This window comes from Hibiscus syriacus, unplaced genomic scaffold (genome assembly GCF_006381635.1).
Source record: "Hibiscus syriacus cultivar Baekdansim isolate YM2019G1 unplaced genomic scaffold, ASM638163v2 tig00109936_pilon, whole genome shotgun sequence".
NCBI lineage: Eukaryota > Viridiplantae > Streptophyta > Magnoliopsida > Malvales > Malvaceae > Hibiscus > Hibiscus syriacus.
In genome coordinates this window covers 666,824-684,533 of record NW_024062533.1, presented here as the reverse complement: position 1 = coordinate 684,533, position 17,710 = coordinate 666,824, and the positions used below count along the sequence as shown (strand labels likewise).

The following is a 17,710-nucleotide window of genomic DNA, read 5'->3' as shown; positions in this document are numbered from 1 at the left end:
GTGCTACAACTGTGGAAATAAGGGTCACTTGAAGAAGGATTGTTGGAGTCTAAGTAAAAACTCCAATCCATAAGGTAATACTGCAAACACTTCAGATGATGGAGATGCTCTATACTGTGAAGTGTCAACCACTGTGGAAGGTAGAAAGAGATATGCAGATATATGACTCATTGATTCGGGAGCAACATATCACATGGCCTCAAGAAGAGAATGGTTTTATCATTATGAACTTGTCTTAGGAGGATCTGTGTATAGTTGTAATGATCATTCCTTAGAGATTGTTGGCGTGGGAACCATCAAATTGAAGATATATGATGGAACGATTAAAGTTGTTCGAGATGTACGACACGTGAAAGGCCTAAAGAAAAATTTATTATCCTACGGATTCTTGGATAATAATGCAAGCAAGATTTAAACACGTAAAGGAATCATGAAGGTGTTCCGTGGAGCGCTTATGGTGTTGAAAGGAGAAAAGATAGCAACAAACTTGTACATGCTAAAGGGAGAGACTGTGCTAGAAGCAGAAGTCTCTGTTGCCTCATGTAGTTCAGATTCTGCAATGTTATGGCATCAGAAACTTGAACACATGTCAGAACAAGGAATGAAAGTCCTTATGGAGCAAAAGCTACTTCCAGACTTAACAAATATATCACTTCCTTTGTGTGAGCATTGCATAACAAGTAAGCAACACCGATTGAAATTCAATACGTCAAATTCTAGAGGCAAAAGTGTTCTAGAATTAGTTCACTCTGACGTATGGCAAGCCCCAGTTATATCCCTAGGCGGAGAAAAATAATTTGTCTCATTTATTGATGACTATTCCAGGAGATATTGGGTGTACCCTATTAACAAGAAGTCAGACGTGTTTTCAACTTTCAAAAACTTCAAAGCGCGGGTGGAACTTGATTCTGGAAATAAGATCAAGTGTTTCAGAACAGATAACGGAGGAGAATACACAAGCGAAGAATTTGATGACTTTTGCAAGAAAGAAGGCATTAAAAGACATTTCACAGTGACAAACACTCCTCAACAAAATGGAGTGGCAGAGCGGATGAACAAAACCTTGTTAGAAAGAACAATAGCAATGTTGAGGGATGCAGGCCTAGAAAAATCATTCTGGCCAGAAGCAGACAATACCGCCTGTTATTTGGTGAATTGAGCTCCATCAACTACAATAGAGCTGAAGAAACCAATGGATATGTGGACTGGTAAACCATCTGATTATTCAAACCTCCATGTATTTGGAAGTATTGTGTACGTGATGTACAACTCTCAAGAAATTTCAAAGCTGGATCCAAAATCCAGGAAATGTAAATTTTTGGGGTATGTTGATGGAGTAAAGGGGTATCGCGTGTGGGATCCCACTGCCCACAAAGTGATCATCAGCAGAGATGTTATCTTTGTAAAAGATAAGTTACAAAGAAAATAAGAAGATAGTAGCGCTGAAAAGTCAGAGACTACACAGATACATGTGGAAAGGGAGGTTGAACAAGGAGATTCTTCTGAAGCAGAACCAACACATGATGAACAAGAACCGGAGAGTTCTGAAGCTCCAACAACTCGTCAATCAGATCGTGTGAGAAGACATCCCAATTGGCACTCAGATTATGTTATAGAAAGAAATATTGCATGTTGTCTTTTAACAAAGGACAGTGAGCCATCAACATACCATGAGGCAATAAACAGCTCAGATGCTTCACTGTGGATGATGGCGATGCAAGAAGAAATTGAAGCCCTTCATAAAAATAATACATGGGACCTTGTGCCACTACCACAAGGAAGGAAGCCAATTGGTAACAAATGAGTCTTCAAAATCAAGCTAAATGGTGACGATCAAGTGGAGAGGTATCGTACAAGACTGGTGGTCAAAGGATATGCTCAAAAAGAAGATATTGATTTCAATGAAATCTTTTCTCCTGTGGTTCGACTAACAACAGTTCGAGTAGTTTTGAAAATGTGTGCTACATTGAACTTACATCTAGAGCAACTAGATGTTAAAACAACTTTTCTTCATGGAAATCTTGAAGAAGAGATTTATATGCTCCAGCCTAAAGGTTTTGAAGAAGAAGAAAAGGGGAACTTGGTTTGCAGGTTGAACAAATTTTTGTATGGTCTAAAACAGGTGCCGAGGTGTTGGTATCAGAGATTTGATTCCTTCATTATGTGCCTAGGATACAACAGACTTAATGCAGACCCTTGTGCTTATTTCAAGAGGTCTCGTGATAACAATTTTGTTATATTGTTGTTGTATGTGGATGACATATTGGTTGCAGGACCCAACAAAGATCATATTGAAGAATCAAAGGCACAACTGGCTAGGGAACTTAAAAAGAAGGACTTGGGATCAACAAACAAGATTCTAGGGATGCAAATTCACCGAGACAGAAGTAATAGGAAGATTTGGCTTTCACAGAAAAATTACTTAAAGAAGATCTTGTCACGATTCAGCATGTAAGATTGTAAGCCAATTTCTACCCCTCTTCCTATTAACTTCAAATTATCCTCTAGTATGAGTCCTAACAGTGAAGAAGAGAGGATGGAGATGTCTCGAGTGTTGTATGCATCGGCAGTGGGAAGTTTAATGTTCGCTATGATTTGCACAAGACCAGACATTACACAAGCAGTGGGAGTGGTTAGTCGGTACATGGCGAATCTAGGCAAAGAGCATTGGAATACAGTAAAGAGGATCCTGAGATACATAAAAGTGACCTCAAATGTTGCATTATGTTACGGAGGATCAAACTTACTTATCAATGGGTATGTTGATTCTGACTATGCAGAGGATTTGGATAAAAACAAATCTACTACAGGATATGTGTTTAAAATTGCTGGTGGAGCTGTAAGTTGAGTTTCAAAATTGCAGTCAGTTGTGGCTACATCCAAAACAGAGGCAGAATATGTAACAGCTACACAAGCCAGTAAATAAGCAATTTGGTTGAAGATGCTATTGGAGGAGCTTGGGCACAATCAAGAGTATGTCTCTCTATTTTGTGACAGTCAAAGCGCCTTGCATCTAGCAAGGAATCCAGCATTTCATTCAAGGAAAAGCACATACGAGTTCAATACCATTTCATTCGTGAAAAGGTGGAAGAAGGGACGGTAGATATGCAGAAGATCCATACCAAAGACAACATAGTAGATTTCATGACGAAGGCGATCAATGCTGATAAATTTACTTGGTGTCGATCCTCTTGTGGCCTGTCAGAAAAGTAAGCAACATGAAGGTACAACGTAGAAAGAATGGTATGAAGTTATGATTGTTCCAATCAAATCTTAAAGTGGGAGATTGTCAAAAGTCAGTTTTTGTGGCTTAAAAAATCAGATTTTTTCGGTGCAATAAATGTACCGAATGGGGTAGACAAAATCAGCTGTAAAATGTTGAATTATTTGGCATGGGATAATTCACATTTAGTCATTAAAATTTAGGGTATTTACAAATTAGTCCTTAAGCTTCAACTATAAATACCCTAGCTCATTTAGCTTCAAAATCATCCCAAAGCATTCTAGCTTTCTTCCAATATTATAGAATTTAGAAAGTTTCTTGAGAGTTGTTTTCTCCTTTTTATCAAGAGAGAATTGTCATTGTTTTCTCCTTGGTAAATCGAGAGAAGTTGTAATTCCTATTTTCTTATAGTGAAATTCTTCTACCGTTGCCCGTGGTTTTTACCCTATATTATTTAGGGGTTTTCTACATAAAATTTGTGTCTTCTTTTATCTTTATTTTTATTTTCTCAAATTATCAGTTGTGATTTTGCTCCATCCGATAACAATCTTCTACAATAAAAATAATATGAGTGATAAAGTATTTTGTATAAAATATTTATTTACTAAATATTTGTTGATAGAGTGATAAAGATTTACACATAAGTCTATACATATTATATATGAATTATTATCTACTTATTTAAATGTTATTCAACATATTTAAATAACTTTTTTTATTAACTTGTGTCACTCATCTTTTATTTTATTTTTATCTTTGTTGATCGTTTACGACACCAATTTTAATGTTGGTTGTCGACTGCCGATATTTTTTATTATATTTTTCTTTTTTTATATCTTACCTTTATTTTCTTTTAATTTTTTTAGTAAGTTTATCGGTATGTCACGTTTTCATCTACCTTTATGATATATTTTCTTATGCGTTTTGGTACGTTTTTCAATTATTTGGTTGTTGTTTTTTCATTTATCTTTTTTAAGGGTTGATTTGACATCGTCATGACTGATCATGATAGTACTTATCTGATATCTTGTTGATCTTTCATGCTTTGGACCCTCGAATTAGATGTGGATACCCGATTTACATTTGTGGATACCCTCGAATTATTTGGTTATTGTTAATATATATTACACCTTATAAAATCAAGGACCATGGGTGTGTCCTTTGATACGCCTGAATCACTGAGTTGAATGCTTTATTAACTATTAAATTGTAAACTCTTTTATATATTATATTTCATATTATTTCACACACAACAACAACAAAACCTTATTCTCATATGTAATGGGGTAAGGGGAGGTAGGGTAGTAGGCTGCCCCCAACGCTAGGTTGAGAGCAGCTTCCGTGGAAGACCTCCGGCAGTCAGAAAAAAAAAAATAAAATACAATGCATATATAAATAAATAAATAAATAAATAAATATATAATTGAACAGTCTTCATATGCAGTCTACATATGCGCGTCTATAATGGGAAGTAATCCCTGTAAATAAATCCCTACGTAAAAATCTCTGCATATAGACAGAAACGTAAGTCTAGGCTAAATTTAAAAAGAGGAAACATGAAAATTAGTTTAAAAATTTTATATTTTTAAATTATATTATTTTTTTAAATAATTATTTTTAAATAATTACATAAAATTTATATTAAAAATTCATTTAGTGAATCTAAAGTAAAAAAAACAACATAAATAATAAAAAAAACACTCCAATCATGTGGTGACATGTGTTACTTATAAATGTGTTTCAATAATATATTGACACCTTGAATTGGAAGTTTAGTTTTTTAAATTAAATTAAAATTAGGACTAAATTGATAGATTATGTAAATACTGAAGACCAAATATATAATTATGTCAATTTTATTAACTGACATTTAACCACCTCTGTTAAAAATTAACGGCTAGTGACTTGATTGACACATTTAAGTAGTTGAATGGTCTAATTGATCGAATCGAAATGCCGGTAGCCAAAATGAAAATGGAACAATGGTTTAGGGTCACTCGTGTAATTTACCATTTAATTTTTGTCATGTCAACTAAAGCAACCCAGCAGCGTGAGATTGAAAATGACATCAAACAAAATTCAAATTTTAGGATTATGATTTTGACATACGCTGATGAACTATGTAAATCCAAATATAATAATGTTTAAAGATATTCGATTAAATTGAGCTTTTATTAATTTTTTAAGTTATTATGAGCGAATAAAAATTAAAATAAAACTATAGGCTTTTATAATTAAGGTACTAAATATTCATTTTAATTTGAAAATATTGTTAAATGTGAGTAACAATGTCATGTATGGAATAATAAGAAATTGACTTAATTTAAAAATAAACATTTAAATTATATTTTTATAATAAAAATCAAATTATGTCTCCATTTTTAGAGTTAGATATTTTATATTTTCTAGTCAACATATTTATATAATGTTTCATCAATTATCATTTTAAAGTTAAATCGTCAACGTACGTTAAAATATCCATCATTCAATGAATGTATTATGGGATACTTAAATTTCTTTTATTTTAAAAAATAGAACCCTTCATTTTTATAAAGCCTTAACATTTATAAATTCATTAAAGACCCAAAATTCGCAATCCTTAACCTTTAAAGTCTAGGGTTTAGAGTTTAAAATTTAGACTATTAAAACTTAAAATAAAAAAATATCATTTAAACTACTAAGTTTCAATTAAATTAAAAATAATAATGTCGAAAAAATTGAAGATGGGTACTTTCCATAATGTGTCGTAACTGATGCTGTCATACTTTTTGTCCTTTTCATTAATTTACTTTAGTTTCGTGTTGAAGAAGCTTTCAACTTTATAAATTTGGAGAAAACTTGTGTGGAAAGTCGAAACATTGCATAATTACATGGAAACCATGCACTTACGATATTGCATTCTCATCCTTTGACTAATGACCTGCATTTATAATGATATATGGCAATTTATTCTATAAAAAGTATACAACTATATAATGTATACTATTGGCAGTCCATGACAGTTTCTTAATGGATATTGAAAATGTAAAATGCGTGTATACTATACTTACGGTCTGCATCTGTTTTGATCCAGCACTCGCGGTTCCCATTTGAATCATTGCAGCTAAGTGTGAATTGAGGTGGGTTAGATTGGCTCTTGTAGCGCCATATGTTCTTTGAAAGGGATCTCTGAGGATATATCATTATGTCATCATCTGCAAGCATATGATCTCCATTCTCATGACCTCCATCATAGAATATGCCTTCCTTGTTCTCAATATTTTGGGGCTTGTCATGCTTAGATGTGGTTGTTGAGCTTTCAGGATGAACCTTTTTGTGGAACATGTGCAAGATCTACACACAACATTTCAGCGTATTAGGAAATTCAACCTTTTTCATTTTCAGAACCTTAATCACTGTTTAAAACGCAAAACATCTTGAAGCAAAGACAATAAAGAGAAGAAAGAAAAAGAAAGCAAGGGATGAAAGCAAAAAGATTAGGAACTGCTGTTAACACATTCTTGATATTTGATAGACAGACCATTCAGTTTGGCTCATTTATCTTCCAGAATTTTTCAATTTTCATGATAGGATCACAGGGTCACAACATACATTATATAATGGATTCTATAATTACAACATTTTCTCTGTAAAAGAAAACAAGGGATGAAAGCAAAAAGATTAGGAACTGTTGTTAACACATTCTTAATATTTGATAGACAGACCATTCAGTTTGGCTCATTTATCTTACCAAATTTTTTCAATGTTCATGCTAGGATCATATGGTCACAACATACATTATATAACGGATTCTATACTTACACTTTCTCTGTAAATTACTGGGAACCCCTGATGAATAAAAAGTTTGGTATAGTTGTTATTTTTTTGACGTACCTTGTGCAGTTTTGTTTCTGCCGAAGCAGAATCCATATTTCCTCCAGTGGCTGCAGTAGAGCTCCTAGAAGCATTGAGCATCTTTTTGTTCAGCATTTTCTTCATTATGTGCACTGCAGATTTATCTCCTTCCTTCTCTGTTCTCTTTTCCTCCTTGTCATATTTACTCCCTACATTCTCCTCTGTTATTTTAGTCCTCTGAAACAGCTCCCCAAGTGAGGTCTTGTGTTCCTTTTTGGCCACTGTATTTGTTTCCGACAATTCAATTGCTGAGCCAAAAAGATAATCTTGCAGTGGACAAACTGTAGTACCATTCCCATTGGTATCCGGACCTTCAACTGGCTTTCCACTGAGGGTAATTGTGCTGCCATGACTGCTTCTTCCCATGCTGACATGACTGTTTCTTCCAGTGCTGACATAACTTTTTCTTCCAGATGAATCGTTGCATCCTTCTTCTTTAGCTTCTGCTCCTAGAACCTTCTCCAATTCATCATTAATGAGCTTCAGTTCATTCTGTGTTACTTCAGTTTCTTTTTTCAGTTATATTCTCTACAGAGATAGCAAATGTCGGTGTTGATGGATCGGGAATGTTAGGGTCCGAACCAAGGGTGCCAATGGCAAGAAAGCCATGGAATAGCTCAGACATTGCTGTTGATGAATCCTCTTCATAGTCTTCTTCATCTCGTGCTGCTTCTATGCCGGCAAATGACTTTCGAAGATGGTTTCTCTGGGGTGGCCTGAATGGCTTGGTACCATAGTTTGGCTTCGAGTAGAGTTGTTGGTCATCCACTGATGAATGCCCTGTAAGACAGTTGCAAGAATGCCCTGACATGTAAAACGTTAAAAGTGAAATTTGGATGACAGTGAGATAGATGAAAAAAGAAATTGCATAGAATTTCAGCAGAGATAGTAGTGATTGCTTTTCCCTAACCATGATAACACTCAATTAAGGAAAAAGCTTTATATTTATTTAATCTCTATGCATGTACCATCGTGTAATTCATTTGTGTTTCATCTCAAATCTATGTTCCAGTCATCAGAGTGAGCAACGTGAAGATATGCAGTTCAAAGGTCTTCAAGATTCACATGCATGCAATCTAAATATGCATCACCGAGATCAAACACAAGCATGTGTAGGGACTGGGAAGCGTATGATATGCTCAATAAGCAAGGCAAAGATTGTGTAAGTGGAACTAATGGTTTCAATCTCTTTCGGGAGAAAAAGCTCAGCTGTGGTATTTAATGAGAAATGGTAGTTTGATCCCACAATTTCAATCTTGTCAAGGAGCAAATGAAATTGAGTGGATTCTATAATTGAGTACTTAAGCTTCAGCTAATATACTTGATAACTGTTTCGATTTAAGTTCAAATCACACGCCATTCTTTTCTTGGTGACTAATTTAACAAAATATCGTCTACATTTTTGCCTTGCTCCCCCCTCCCCACCTCGAACCAATTCATCTGTCTGTCCAAAAAGAAATGAAAATCTTGGGCTGCTGAAGCTTTAATATCTGAATGTGGCAATGCAATTAGTATTTATTCTGTAGGAGAAAAGGGGGCCAAGCCTTAATATAAGCCTTATACTTCTATTGAGTTTCGAGTAAGTAATTTTTCTTTGGGTACAGTTCGAGCCTTGGATGAAGCAATCATTCTTCCGTCCAAGTTTTCTGCATTCTTGTTAGTATAAATGACCAATGCACTGTATCATCACATATTGGCTGATAGATAGAACTTGCATCTCATGTCACAATTCAGGAGTGATTGAACCTATTATTCTTGGATAAACGATAATTCTAACTTATTATCAAGTTTCACAATCTTACCATTAGAATGATTTCTCAGGAGAAATTGTGTGTGAAGGTGTGTTGAAGAAGCAGGAGAGGAGAGAAAGTAGGGAGAATGTTGGAAGGTGTCTGCATGAGCTACATGAAGTCACTGCTCATGAAGCTGAGTGCAGCAGGTTGATGCTCGTGGAGTTGAGGTAGTTAGATGTTAGGCTGTTAGTAGTTGTAACTAATGTTAGCAGTATGTAACTGCTTGCATGCATGAACCCTATATAAAGACTGTAAAGGAAGAATTAAAAGATAAGAAAGAAAGCATTCTGATTTTTGCGTCTTGCTGTTAGTATAGCTATCTTAAACGTTTCAATAGGTCCATAGTCTGAGTGGCCCCATTTTTTATGACGATTTTTATCATGACAATTGGTACGTCTTTCCTAAATGTATTTTTCGTTTGTTTCACCTCAACATTTTGCAACTTCCAGATGCGACTTGGCAGTGGAGGATCAACAATTAGTCATTCTGATGGGGGTACCGTACCGTCTGTTACTAGAAGTACGTACAACTTCGATTTAACTTTGAGTTTCAATGGAAGTGGTAAATTGCAGAATTTCCATACACAACCTTTTTAGTTTTTTCTGTTCCTGAAGATATAAACAAATGTTAAAGCCTTGCCTTAACAGTGAATTCTGCAGTTTACCTTGATCTAGAGCTAGAATGAGTCGTCTCATAATTTTCATACACCGACCTTGGAGTCAGTTTATGGAACCTGGATTCGTATGGGAGAGTCAAGTTAGAATTTTTCACTCAAGGAAAAGGAAACATAACGCAGGAAGAACAGTTAAGTGAGATCCTCATCCTATTACCTTTGCCTAGAAGCTCTAGATTCAAACCATTAGGAAATGAAAGTTTGCAAGTAAGATTAACTTAGCAGTTTGTAATTCGTATAGCATCCCTGTTATTTTGTGTAAAATCGTGTTTACATGCACATAAAAATTATCGTCTTATAGATTTCGGCACGTTCATGTATGTCTTGTTTTATTTATGTTCTTTCTGTTTTTCTTCCGGCCAAAACAGCAACTCGGATTCAGTCCCCACTTGAGTCTAACTAGATTTCTGCTTGCTTGCTTGCTTGCCGACCAAGAAAGTGGGGATTGAAAGATTAATCTTCAATTGAAAGATCCAGCTTTCTATTATGACTCTGTTCTTGTGAGCTTCTACTTGTCTGCAGGAATTTAAATCATTAACGCCATGTTTGATGAAACATCAATTTTTTAGCCTCTCATTTTGATTTTTTCCTTTATTTTCTTGGTTTTGTAAAAGGAATATATAGTTTTTGCTAGTTTTGCAATTTGCATGTACCGTTTTAGGATCGAGTGTGGGGATCTAAAGAATAGTCAGGAAGTTACAAGATTTGGGTAGAGAATATACCCAACAAGGAGAAAATTGAAAACAAAATTTTGGGGTTTTCTTGGTTTAAGGACGGTGGAGCACGGCAGCAGCCGCGGTAGCGAATGGCCGGAAAATGGATTTGTGGTAGGTTTCTGGGTTTTATAGGGAGGAGAAGAGACTTGAACAGTTGGAGAAATGAGAGACAAATTTGTGAGAATTTAATTGGGAGGTAGAAAAGTATATTTTTATTTATAAATAGGGTTTCATTCTTATGGTATCGTTCTATAACTTAAACATTAAACCCTAACTTAAAACCTTAAACAATAATAAATATTTTAAATATTGATGTAATTGAACAACTTTAAAGGTTAAATTGATGTAAAAATCCTATAGAGGCGAAAATGATAAATTGGATATACTATAAGGACAAAAATGACCCTTAAATCTTATGAATATAGACATTTTAATATTTATTTTTGAAAAAGAAATATATAATTAATACTAAATAATAAATCGTTTATAATTTTAATATGTTATAAAATAGTTATAATGAAAAATAATTTAAATTGTGATATAGTATTGATTTAGTTATTGTTAACAAAAACAAAACAAATATTGGACTTTCCTTAATGAATTATTACAGTTTAAATGTAACACTATAATTTTATCAACTATAAAAATATAATAACGTTATTTAATAAATATTATGTAATATTAAGAATATAATTTATTTAACTATATATACTTTTATAAATATAATATACTTTTACTCTATTTAGTTCCAGCAAACCAAATAGTTTCGATTTTGGAGCACAGAGAAATTGTTTAGTTGGTAATATAAATGGTTAATTATTCCATTTATACATGAATTATACTTAATTCTTAATTTTATACATAAAGTTTAAAAAGTATCAATTAACTACATAATATTTTCTGTCGTTAACGGATTCACCCACTCCCAAATGACATAAAACCCTATAATCATGGCATGTGACACATTAAAAAAAACATATTTTTTTAATTTTTTAGATAAATTATACTATTCATCACTCAACTATATTCTCACTCTTATTTTAGTCACTAGAAATTAATTTTTTTTAAATCTCAAAGTTGGCTTTATCGTTCATTCTTGCAACTTCACCTGTGGCAACGTCCGACCGTTAAATTTTTGGTCACTCGAATCTGAGCAAGGTATTGATTAGAAGATAAAACTTGAGGAATTTCCCTGGTGAGAAAGTTGTCATTGAGAATCAAAGATTCAAGTTGCATTGAAGCGATTTTCTTGGTAATTTCCCCGTGAGGCTGCTCTCTGAAACGTCAAGTCGAAGCATAGCTGGCAACTCAGGTAACTCACGAGTTAACTGGTTCTGGTAAAGCTCGATTTGCACCAAATTCTTTAACGTTGAAAATCTTTCTGGGATTTTACCGCTCAAAAAATTGTATGATAAATCGAGATTCTGTAACGAAATGAGATTACCAATGGAAAACAGAATTTCTCCCACGCGATTCGAGTTTGATAACCATAAAACTTCTAGCTTCGACAAGTTTTTGATCTTCTTCGTCAAATGACTCGCTTTAAAAGGATTAAACTCGAGTTCGAAATTAGTTAACTCAGTAAGATTACCCAGAAATGAAGGAATCTTTCCGTAGTGAAAGGACTTTGAGAGATAGCATCTGTCCAAAGTTGAGGGGAATCTCACCAGAGAAATTGTTGTTAGAAAGTCGAAGAACTTTCAGATTCTCCAACGAGAAATCTGGTAACTCACCGATGAATAAGTTATCCGAGAAGTCAAACTCACGTAGACGAAAACATAGAGAGAAAGCCTGAGAAGATGATGAAACGTTGAGGAAATTATCAGCGAGATAAAGAAGTCAAAAGAGTCCAAATCCGGCAAAACTCAAACGGAAGCCCGCCGGAGATTCCATACCCAGAAAGATCAATCCAAATAACAGTATGATTCTGAGCTTCACAGCTAATGTCGGTCCAATTACATTGGCTTTGATCGGGGTTTGAAATAACCCAATCACAGAGCTTCTCATTCGGATCAACGATCTAGGAATTCTTGACCCGACTCAAGATTTAAGAGTCTCCATTAAAATAGACCACGAAAGGTAGAACAAAAGAAACTCAGAAAACGCAGAAAAACAAAGTTTTGAAATTTGGATTTTTCATTTCAAAGTAAAAGCAAGAAGACGCATGGAGCAACTTTTTGATAATATCTTGGAATTGGGGGTGAAAGCTAAGCTTCATAAGATTAAGAGTGGATGGGAAAATGGAGCTTTAAAACTCAGTTCTGTGATCAAATTTGGCATGGAAACTTGCAGTGATTCCAGATGAGCACTGAGTTGGAGCAGTACCCATGAGGAAAAACACCAACACAACTCACTGTAATTCGATAAAACCCGTTGCGGCTGGATAATAATTAAATTAAAAAAAATTAAAATTTAGTTATTAAAATAAGAGTACGAATATAATTGAATGATGTAATTTACTTAATATATTTTTTTAGTGTCACATATAAATTTGTTATAGGTCTGAAGATTTCACATCAAATTCTGTGACAAAATAGGTATATTATGGAAAAAATTATTATATAATTAATCGAGAAATTTTAAAATTTATGTATGAAATTAAAAATCGAATATAATTTATATATGAATGGGGTAATTACCCTTTATTTAAGGCAAACAAATATTATCAATTTCGATCGGTCAAAAATAAATAATGCGGCGTGATAAAGTTTTGGTTAAGCTCACGAGAGAGAGGGCTTTGGCAGACCCTACTGATATTCCCACCCAAATATTAATAATATTTTTCCTCATTTTTAAGGTCTCGAAATATTCTCACAAAATTACACATTTGGATTCAAAAGGCCCCATAAACGAGAATTGAATAATCCTACTATGTCCGGTAACACCTTCCTCACCAGACCCTTGTGGCCGCTCAGCTTCTTCCGCCACCGGAAAATCTTCGGTCATTTCCACCGCTTCAGCCGACTCTTCTTCAACATTCTTATCCGTAGAAATGACGTCATCAGTGATCATCGCCGGCGCTTCATCGGCAGAACCCTTCGAGTCAGGAACTTCTTGTTCGGACCGACCCGGAAGAGCAACGACCGGGCTATCGAGGATCCGAGTGACCGTCCCGCTGTTGGCATCCCTTCTCTTGAGCCGCGCATTCTTCTTGGAAGGCCTCGGGGATCCCCCGTTGGTTAAATGTGCCTCGAAAGATTCGATAGCTTGATGGATAAGCTCGCGCTTGGGAGAAGAGTCCCACCGGAACCAGTAACTGGTGTAACAGTCGAAGCAATCGCAGTCGAAAACGGGCTGCTTGTGGGCGGACTTCGCCTCGGTGGTTGGCGGTGGCCGTTTCTTGGAAGACGAATGGTTGTTATTGGTGGTGGTTGTTTTGAGGGACCTTGTAATCATGTAAGCTAAAGTTTCTCGCTCGTCGAGAGAAAGAACATGAAGAAGGGTTAAAATGGTGGCGGGAAGAAGGTTCAAAACTGAAAGATGGTCTTCGCCGGAGGAGGAAGAAGAAGGGTATACTTTACCTTTGTTTTTTAGCTTCATGGTTTGTAAAGAAAGGGTTGGCAGGTGATTGATTAAAGTAGGGATCCGCTTCTTTCATCTTTATCTCTACCCTGCATTTTTATGTACTATGGTTGGTAAATTTATTCAAAATATTCTCTTTTAAATAATACTAATCAATATTTATAATTTATTTTTTATTTATCTTAATTTAGTTATTTCAAAAAAAAATATGTTTTTATCGTTTACATTATTGATTTATTATATATCTTCATCATTGGGTTTGGGTAGTTGATTCTCGTGAAGTGTGGTATGTTAGCAAAAATAATTATATTTTAATTTGATTATTAAATTTTAGATAAAAATATTTATTTAATCTTAAATTTAAATATTTTATTAATTTAATTCTTAAAATTTAAATAAAATATCTATTTAACAACTGGATTCGACCAAAGTCTCCATCGTATATAGCCATTGTTAGTTTTTGTCATCAATTACCGACGATTGATGTTATCTATGATCGTTTGATCTTAAAATTTTCAGTCTACTCCTTTTTTACCTCCTAAACACGAACCTAATATAGGTTCATACAAAATGCTCCAAACTCTAAAAATTATCTAAAATATATTTAATATATAATTAATATATTAACTTATATTTTTAAATAATTTTCATAAATATCATATCTATTTATATAAAATATAATATGAAAAAAATATTATGGTCTCGAGTGGACAAAAATATTATTTTTCAATGTATAAGATCTATTTTTTTATAACTTAAAGTTATTTATTATTTTAAGTAATTACATTTTTATAATAATATTATTTTTCACTTCTCAAAAGTACAAAATAATTAATATATTGAATATTAAAAATATAAAATAATTTTAAATACTCAAAATTATTAATATTTTACTGAATTAAACTCTTTGTATATTATTATTATGTTTATAATTTTGAGTAAAATACAATAAAATATGAATTGAAAATGATCATTATAAAAAAATTATTAGTCTAGGTGTATTCTTGTCCAAAGTAATGAAAATTTTTCTAATACATAAGAATTTGGAGGTAATGACGATCCCATCAGTTTAACAAAAAATACAACTAGTGAAAAAATTATTCCGTGATAATAATTTTTTCGTGAACCAAACGTGAAAATACAATTTCGAAAAAGATTATCCCCTTTGTAATGATCTTCTCCGCGAGCCAAACACGCCCTAAGTCATTTCTTATTAAGTGTGATTCATTTTTTTCCTTCAAATTTCTACTAATCATTTTATTAAAGGATATTAATCTAATAGGCAAAATTACTCATGTAGGGCAATAAAAAAATATTGGCTCATATACGGTCTCGTCGGATTTATTTTTTGATTTATTTTTTGATCTATTGTAAATGCTAGCATGTTCGTCGGAAGACACAAAAAAATATAATGCATCATTGGAAATACACAGTGACCACAATGCGTCTTTTGTTTTGTTCCTATGATAATCTTAGCAATCCAAATGTGTGAAAAATGGGGAAGAATAAGGAAGACGCACTATGTTCCCGACATCTTCCCTGACACTATAACGATCACACCATCTCAAGAAATAATTCCGACAAGATCCTATATGAACCATTTCCAACGCCTCATGCGAGCAATTTTGCCAATCTAATAAGGGCATGCCTCACAAATATTTTGTTAATAGCAGTAATTAGAGCGCAAATTAATAAAGAGATTAACGACTCTAATACAAATTTTAAAAATTTGATGATCAAAATATAAATACCCTAAATATTTGATAAATTTAGTGACCAAAGTACAAACAATCTAAAAATTTAATAACTATTAATATAATTTACCATAAATAATTTAATTATTTATAGTGTTATTTTCTAAAAAATATTTTTATGTTTTTAAAATTTTGAAAATAAATTAAAGAAATAAAATATTTCAAAACAGCTCTTACAGTCACTGGTCAGGTTGAAATTTGAAAAGGACAGAACAGTGCGTTTAATACTGAGTAAGATAAGGACCAAACAAACAACCGACCATTAAACGCACCGAGTACTAAAATTTAGGGGCTCAAAACTGTTTGTCTCGTCTTCCCAATTCGAGTATTAAAGGTACAACGAAGATTTTATTATTCTTAAAGGTTCAATGGAGAAATAAATGTATATTATATTATCTAAAATATTGATTTTTAAAAATAAAAATTAAATTATTTAATTAAGTGGCATGATTCATTCCCTGTGTTCAGCTTTATTGTAGGCTAAAGATCTCTCTACTCATAATGCTTAATTAATATTAAAAGTTTGATTAATCATGTTACTTGTCTTTAATAAATCAACAGTGCACTTCATCGTTTTTTAACAAAAAAAGAAATGCCTGTAAATCTTGGACCATAGTCCATGCACCTTCTTTTTATTAGGACCTGATAATATCATTTCATTACACCTTACAAATCATTTACATATGTAAATATATTTTTAAGATAGATATACACGTATTAATTATTAAAAAATTTCATATAGAATAGACATAAATAAAATTTCAAATAGACATCTGTAGTAAAATAGACTACTATAAAAGATTTTGATTTCAAGGTGAATATGTGTGTACTATGAGTATACTTTGTTGAAGAAGAAACCGAACAATCAAAATCAAGTGGAAGCATAACCGGTGTTCTTTCTCTCCCTACAACGACTGTCAATAATTATGACAAACACAATAGCATAAAATATGTTCTTTAGTAATACTAACCAACCACAAATCAACAAATGCAACCACAATACAAATAAATGGAGACGCATATATTTTTACGTGGAAAACTCCTCTAAATCAAGGGTAAAAAAACCACAGGACTTTAGAGTTCAATCAAAAACTTCACTATCAACAAATGTTCAGCTACAATATCACAAGATTAAGCCTACGACAAGGATACAACTCCAACAAGGCTAACAACTAGTAATTTTTATCAAAAGAGAGAAAATGGGAGAACTTCACAAAAAACACAACTTGTTAAAAAATGAGTATTTCCGACACTAAAAGTATCAGATGAAAAACTCTACCGTACAAGTCAAGAACACATTGTCACCTAGATGTTGTCCGAAAATCAGCTCAATCGAACCACGGATGGATCTCTGATCGAAGAGTTGATCACTGTTATGCAAACTTCACAAAAATCGTTTCTCTCATCTTGTTTTATCTCGAATATGAACCTTCTCTCACACTTTTCCAAAAACTGATTTTGTTGATAAGTAAAGGTTGCCCCCACACACAAGACATGAAGGCAAAATGCATTTTTGCCAAAGTTAAAGAAAAAATAATAATAAATGCATAGCATAATTTTTTTTACCAAAACAACAACAACAAACAAGCAACCCATTTTTAAGTTGCAACACATTTTCTGGTGATGGGTTCCCCACATAGTGGACCCACATTCAACAAATCTTCCCTTCTAACTATTGAGGGAAAGCCTCCATGCCGGCGATCAAACAACATACTTCAAACATTCCTCTTGGTAAGGCTTTCGTCAACATATCAACACCATTATCATCAGTATGAATCTTCTCAAGCTCTAACAATTTAGCTTCAAGAACATCTCATATCCAATGGTACCTAAAATCAATATGGTTAGATCTAGCATGAAAAGTTGAGTTCTTACCAAGAAGAATTACGCTCTAGCTATCACAATGCAAGACATACCTCTCTTGAGTAAAACCAAGTTCATACACAAATTTCTTCTTCCAAAGAATTTCTTTGCACACTTCGGTCGCTGCAATGAACTTTGATTCAGTGGTGGATAATGTAACACACTTTTATAATCTCGATTGCCATGCCACAACTCCCCCCGCATGAGTGATTAAGTAACATGAAATAGATCTCCTCGAGTCAATTTCTCCGGCCATATCTACATTTGTAAAT

At 33.4% G+C, this 17,710-nt stretch overlaps 1 protein-coding gene and 1 pseudogene across 1 annotated transcript; both read right to left on the bottom strand.

Annotated features, from left to right (window-relative positions):
* Positions 1-6,221: 6,221 nt before the first annotated feature.
* Positions 6,222-7,928, bottom strand: LOC120210798 (annotated as a pseudogene).
* A 5,127-nt stretch (positions 7,929-13,055) lies between these two features.
* On the bottom strand, positions 13,056-13,881 carry LOC120210835. Its single transcript, XM_039209501.1, has one exon. It carries the CDS (start codon positions 13,837-13,839, stop codon positions 13,111-13,113), a length of 729 nt encoding a protein of 242 aa, XP_039065432.1. The 5' UTR covers positions 13,840-13,881; the 3' UTR covers positions 13,056-13,110.
* Positions 13,882-17,710: the final 3,829 nt, after the last annotated feature.